General features: G+C 45.4%; 1 protein-coding gene across 2 annotated transcripts in view; it reads left to right on the top strand.

Annotated features, from left to right (window-relative positions):
- Positions 1-2,855: 2,855 nt before the first annotated feature.
- Positions 2,856-6,941, top strand: part of hspa12a (heat shock protein 12A) — a gene marked incomplete at its 3' end in the record, with an annotated part of 51,197 nt that continues 47,111 nt past the window's right edge. For both annotated transcript variants that reach the window (XM_080848848.1, XM_080848847.1), the window contains exon 1: positions 2,856-3,176. In XM_080848848.1, the coding sequence (XP_080704974.1) occupies positions 3,137-3,176 (40 nt within the window). In that variant the 5' untranslated portion in view covers positions 2,856-3,136. The remainder of the gene's footprint in view (positions 3,177-6,941) is intronic.

Below are 6,941 nucleotides of genomic sequence, written 5' to 3'. Positions count from 1 at the left end.
CATCTTCTGCAAATGGTCAGGTGAAGGACAGATAAAAAGACCCATCGTTCCCACTAGCCATCAAGGCTATGTGCTATATAGTTCTCCGGGTTGGATACCCTGCAAATATGTAAGAAAAGCCTTTACAGCACAACATTGCCCACAATGTCGCTTAACACAGTCCTCAATACATTTCAATATGTTCAGAACTCTGCCGCTCGACTGCTCACCTCCACCCACCGCTATGAACACATCACCCCGGTCCAACGCAACCTCCACTGGCTCCCGGTCAAATACGGGATAGACTTCAAAATATTACTCACCAACTACAAAGCCCTAACCCCAACCTGGCCCCTCCCTACCTTTCAGACCTCCTCCCCCTCCATGCCCCAACCCGTTGCCTCAGGTCAGCCGGCGCAAACGCTCTGAAGACCATCAGGACCAACCCGCCGGCCCTGGACTGACAGGGCCTTCTCTGCTGCTGCACCCTCCCTCTGGAATGTCCTCCCCATGCACGTCCGTCAGGCTCCCACCATAGCATCATTCAAACAAACCCTCACCTCTCCAAATTTGCCTTGCTCACCCCTGCTCTCTACCCTCCACTACATGACTCATTTCGCCCACCTTTTTACTAAAATGTTCTGTTTGTTTTGTTTGAACCTTTGTCTTTTATATTTTGCTGTTGTATTGTTTTGTTTGTCTTCGCACATGTAAAGCGTCTTTGAGTATTTAGAAAAGCGTTATACAAATACATTATTATTATTAAGTTAAAACTAGGTTGTTGCAAGGTTTTTGCCTAGTTAGCTCACTAGTTTTAAACCAAAAGTTCACAATGCTGCTTTAACTCTGATGTAGCATGTAATGTAATCACATATAGCAGATGACACTCCACTTTCAGGTCACACCCGTTCCGAAAGCAGCTGCGATGGATTTAATATAAAAGGCAGGCCTCTCTCCATTTAGGCACTAGTGGATGTGACACAAAGTCAAATCTCATTATCTACATTTGCATCCCTGTATTCCTCATGAGCAAACAGAGCATTGAGCTCAGGAGCATGAAAAGCACTTTTGTAAGGTTTTTAGATCCGAGGATGGGGTTGTGAACAACAACAACAAACAACGCTGACTTCAGTCACTTTTTATTGTCACAAACGACACACTGCAACACACGCGTCAATTTTTTGTATGTAGGCGACACAGGACACACACACACACACACACACACACAAACACACGCAGGCCTGAGTTCACTGTGAAATGTACAACATTTATGGTCTCACACACGTGGTACCATAACGTGCACTTTAAAGGTAGGTGGCTCGTGGCTGTTATTAAATTCGGAAACTCTCACACAGCTGGCAATCAAAAGAAGACTGTCTGCATGGTTGCCTGGTTGGAATGAACAGTCTCTTAAGACTAAGGCCCATGCAAAATCCCCAAATAGCTTGATAGGGTGGCACAGGAATTTTCTAACACATAGTTACAAATCATTGGGAATTATTGTAACTGTGACTATATGCATTCAGAGAACTGTAAATCACTTGACATAAAAGACTCTATAATAAACAGCTTCAATAGGAAAAACATGGACACACTCCTTTGGATGAAAATCTTTCTGGATGGTTTTCATGTTTATTTTCTCAGTCATGTGAGGTTTCTTCAAGTAAGTTCTCTCTTCCACAGGTACTGGTCCCTGTGATGATGAAAGAGGTCTGAGGATAGGTAAGGTCATAGATATGTTTACAATAACAGCAGCTACTGAATTCATTTAATTATACCAAGGCCCTCTTGTGCTGCCCCCTTCCATCTTTCTTTGTATATCCCATGACCTTGTTCTTCCACGTGAGCTATGGGACATAAACAACCACATTAACAATCACATTCACCTCCACAGCTGTTTGCCACAGAGAATTACTGAGAATACTGTCACGTCTGTGGGCTGGATGCAACATTCATCTGCAACCTACAGCAGCCAACATCCGTTCAGCCAGTGATCCACTACATTTCCAGGATATGCTCAAGCACCTAAGATCACCAGTGGGCAAAATACAGTTTTTCAAAAAAAAATATAGACCTATACAGTAATAATAATATATACAATACGCAAACTCTGATTAGATTTGAGATTAGGTATGCTACTCCATTCCCATCGGTGACACAGCAAAATAATTATTCAAATCCTGATGACATAATTATGATAACTTGGACAGGATGGTGTGCTATCTGTCATGTGAGATGTACAGTAGACTCTACCATTGCTGCTGATGGAGGCGTTTAAGGTGGTTGGACACAAACCAAGGGATGCAGCAGGAGAGAGTAGTTGGGGCAGGTAGGGTCTCAATCAGGAACACTAAACAAACACAGGTAAGGCAGCAGCAGGAGTTCATGGACAGAAGTGCACAGGTATGCATGGGATTTGTTAAACCAATCAGAAATAACTGGGTCCTGAGCATGACAGAGGTGTCCCTAAACTCACTGATTTGTATGTCATTTTACAAATTCCAACATATCTTTAGTCATAAATGAGTATCTAAAAACAATAGTCTTAGGTTATGTGTATCTAACAATCTGATGCTCTTGCAATGTAAAATGGGCTTATTCTGCAGTCTTAGAGGAGTCCTCGATATGACAAGGCCGAAGATAAACGTTTTCCAAGGTGAGCAACCTTCTGTCGAGTGAGCGCGCCAGGCTGCAGTTGTGATGTTCAGCGGCAACCCACTGCAACACCTCGCGGGGCGTATGCTGTGGAATGAGAAACATTCCGCGCCAGAACAGCCGGGCGACTTTAGGGGAGGGGCCGGGTCCGGAGGACCAACAATCGGAAAGTAGCAAACTCGACTTCCTTTCCTGAGAGGTGTCGGCCGGCCGAATCCGCGAAGAAGCGTCTGGTTCTGTGGTTCAATACTCCACGCCATCATTTAAATGTGTAATTAAGTGCGCCATCCGCAGAGAGGCCGTTAAAGCCAGAGTGGGCTTGGTGACGAGAAAGGAGGAGGGAGAGGGAGAAGCTCAGACCAGCTGAAGTGCGCGTTTCTCATGAAAACGAGCTAATGATTCCTGCAAGAAAGTGAACAAGGACGTTTCCCCCTGTAGGGATTTCATGGTGTAACGGTCCATCACGACCCAAGGAAAGAACAGAAATCATAGTTTCTGTGTGATGACTGAAAAACAATCGGCGAAAGACAAACTAATATCAGGTAAAGACGGTTTTGGCATTCTCTGTAAGTGTGCTCTCTTGTAATTATTTAATTGCCGCAGCAGAGTGCAGTAACGTTAACCTTTACTTAGTTGCCTACACATGCAGCGCGCAGGACACCGTATGAGCAAACGATGTTTCGCAAAGGACCAGCTTTAGCCTTCGTCCCCTCTGATATTACATTGCATGAAATGCGTCTTTTGGAATTTCATCTTATTTATGACCAACTGAATATGGCTCCTTTACAGTAGGCTACATCATTATTCCTCGGAAGCGTCTAGTTAAGGGTCTGAGTCCATGGCCACTGCCGCAATAACTGTTGTCTGTGCATGTGAGTGCCGCTGTGCACCTTCGACAATAGATTAACCTGTATGAAGCGCGTTATGTTGCTACATGGCAGGTACTCGTCTTTTGAGTGTTTTAGGTGACTGCCGAAGGCTTGTTTACCGAGAGATTTCTGATTAACTCGTAGATGGGACACACAACGCGCAGTCGAATTTCATAGCGATGCTGGCGGTGCAGTTAGATCACGTGGTACATCTCCTGGGATCTTTGACTCAATGCAGCAAAAGTCTGCATGCCTCATCATTCCAGGTGAAGCGGCCACGGGACACGCTGTCACCGATCATGACACGATACAGGCCAGATTACAGCATACGTGCTGCTAGTAGCCTACGTTACCAATAGGCTACCCACAAGGAGCGCCCTTATTAGTTCACACTTTCCTTCATGTTGTTATGTAATATGTGTTGTAGTTAGTCTTAGTTAAAATGAAAATAAGATGTGCTGTTCAACAATGGTGTCCTTATGACATTGAAACTCAGTGGAATTTAAATCGATGGGCGGCAACTGTCCTTTTGGAAGGACGGCTGAGCCCTCTGACGGTTGTTGTGATGCAATACGGGAGGAGCGTCGCATCTCTTTCTTGATGCAGCTTCCAGCGTGCATGATTGTGTCCACCCAGACACAGATGGAAGCGATTAAGCCTGATTCGAGCCCACGCCGGGACACTTGAGTTAGCCCGAATATGTCGGCACCACCTTCGCGTTTATCAGAAAGGCAAACAGGGACTCGTCGCGAAAATCAGCATGCTATCCAACTGCTTGTAACACTTGAGAGAAACGGGCCAGGATGTGCCGTCTGGCTGTTGTCCCACATGAAAAGGTGACACGTACTTGTTAATGGAGTTGTCCTGCCTGATTTGCATAGCCTCGTTTGACCTGCGAACAAGACGTGTAGTAGACCATTTGTTTCTCTTTTCAATTAGCAGTGCTATGCCCAGGGCCAAACCATGATGATTACATAAAATCTGCTAGAGACGCATGTATTGTCTGTCAGTTGCACGAAACTTTAACTGTGCCAGTTTTCTCTGATGTCCCCTACAGTAAGCACATCTCATCACCACAGTGGCTCTTTGGAAAGAGACACACAGAGTTCTTTGTTCAAAAGAACAGACAGGGCTGGGTGATGGACCCCAGAGCTAAGTCACGTAGACTCACATAGGGCTAAGAGGGCTGAGATTTTTTGATTGAGCTCAGCCAAGCGAAGCTCATTAAATTCCTGAATATACGCCCTGGCATTGTCTTAGGTGTTTTACACGTTCCTTGAAGTGTTTTGCAGTTTGTTTCCATAAAAGGTATACTTTGATTTCCAGACTGTAGGCTATTTTGTGTACTTTCCATACCCAGTTGGTAATAGAGCAGCGTATTCCTCTAATGTCATCATTTAAAGCTATGCTACATTTCTATGCAAATATACTAGACCCCTGTCTATGACATCTTGAGGCTGACTATGCCATAAGCAGTTTGAGTTTGTTAGGTTTAACACTTTGATTGGGTTAAGCCAGGGCCGACTAAGAAAATGAAAGTGATCCCTGTTATGCTTCTTATGTTGTCCAAATAGTGGTTAACATTAATATATGCTTGGAGCCACACCCAACCAAAAAAACCTACATGCTGAAGCTTTAATTACACATTGATGGCTCTTGACCTCCTTGGAAATCAGAACGTGATGTTGTCTGTAGTTTTCTTACGACCACCATGCTAACACACGTGTATCAACCCAAAGTAACCTGTCGTGGAGTTTTGTTGGGGGGGTCTGCCTGAGAACTCTGCAGTGAAGAGGCACCCTGAGATTCTTCTGAATGAAAAGTGCGTTAAAAATAAAATGAATTATTATTATAAGTGACGTGGTGACATCATGTAGTGTACTTGTGCAGAGCACCCTGGGCGTTCACCAGCAATGCATGCAGGCAGCAGAGTTCTTGTTTAGAAGGTGGTTTTGGAATAAACATTTATCTTTAGTGCTAATAAATCACAGTCCAGATCTGATTCATCCGCATGAAGTTGTGAATTCTTCAGAGCTGCCACATGTTGATTGTCTGAGCTCCTATCCTCTCTTGAATGATATCCTGAAGCAAACATGTGGATCTGCAGTACTACGTGTCTACGGGAGGCTGATATTAGATCAATACACCGATTGGCTGGAGTATCGATACACAAATCGACTGAGGGATGCTAGAGGATTGCATACCAGCCGTCATCTGGGTCTGCACTGCAGGTTAGATATGTTTAGGTTAGCTTAGATATGACGTATATGTTATTGAGTAATGCTTTCTGGACGGCAAAAGAAAGATCCCTGAGATTAGGATTTCATTGATCAGTTTGCTATATGCCATTAGTATGTTTTATGGGCGCCAAGAAAAATATCACAGGTCAGTATCTGATTGATAAATAGATATCCAATTGGTAAATGTTTGGTGGCTGCGTGCTGGACCTGCAGCAGTGTAGTTGTCACACAGGTTGTGTGGACGGGGCAGCCTAGACAGAGTGTTTGCCTGCGGCCATGTGCTCAGCAGTAGGGAGGGGCTGGCGCCGGTACTGAGTAGAGGTGATGCAGTGTAGTGTGTGTAATGACAGCAGCTCTCACACACACACACACTCACACACACACACACACACACTCACACACACACACAACCACACCCTGCTCGTCCTCAAGTGCTGGCGCCTGTCCTGAGTAGAGGTGATGCAGTGTAGTGTGTAATGACAGCAGCTCACACACACACACACACACACACACACACACACACACACACACAACCACACCCTGCTCGTCCTCAGGGGCTGGGGCTAACAGCCCAGCACTGTCTATGCTAGCTGGAGACTGGAGCGGAACCCTTCCAGTGTCTGCTGATTTCTGGGCCAGGTTTTCCCTGAAGAACCCTTAAAGGTTATTAAGATTATGATGAGAACCCCTCCAATGGAGCCCCTCCCCCCGATTTATTGATTATATTTAGTTATCTCGTACCATCAACAAGAAAGCAATGTCACATATCAGTGAAGTCACTTTACAGAACCCAAGGCAGACATACTGTAGTTTTCTTCCTCCCTCTCTCCCTCCCTGAACCTGTCTTCTCCTTCATATCCGCCTCCGATGGATTTGCTCGCTCTGCTCTGGAGCTCTAGCACCTCTGAGTAGGTGTGGTCAGGCATGCTCTGTCAGCAGCACAGACGCTGTCCAAGCTATCGATCCCCATGTTTCCCATACCCCTTTCCACCAAGGACGTTCCAGAGCCGGTCGGAGCTGCTGCCTATATCTCGAACCAGTTAGTCGCTTGCCAGGAAAACAGGCTCACGGCCAGGAAAACTGGTCCCAGAGCGGCACCGACTCTTTGCTGCTATAGAAGCAAGAATGAATCGGTTACGTCATCGGCCGGGGATGGGATTATCGTTACCAATAAAACTTTGTGAATGCCATAAAAAAA

This window comes from Sprattus sprattus (genome assembly GCF_963457725.1).
Source record: "Sprattus sprattus genome assembly, chromosome: 12".
NCBI classification, from domain to species: domain Eukaryota; kingdom Metazoa; phylum Chordata; class Actinopteri; order Clupeiformes; family Clupeidae; genus Sprattus; species Sprattus sprattus.
Note: the sequence above shows the minus strand (reverse complement) of the source record. Positions and strands in the feature narration are given on the sequence as shown.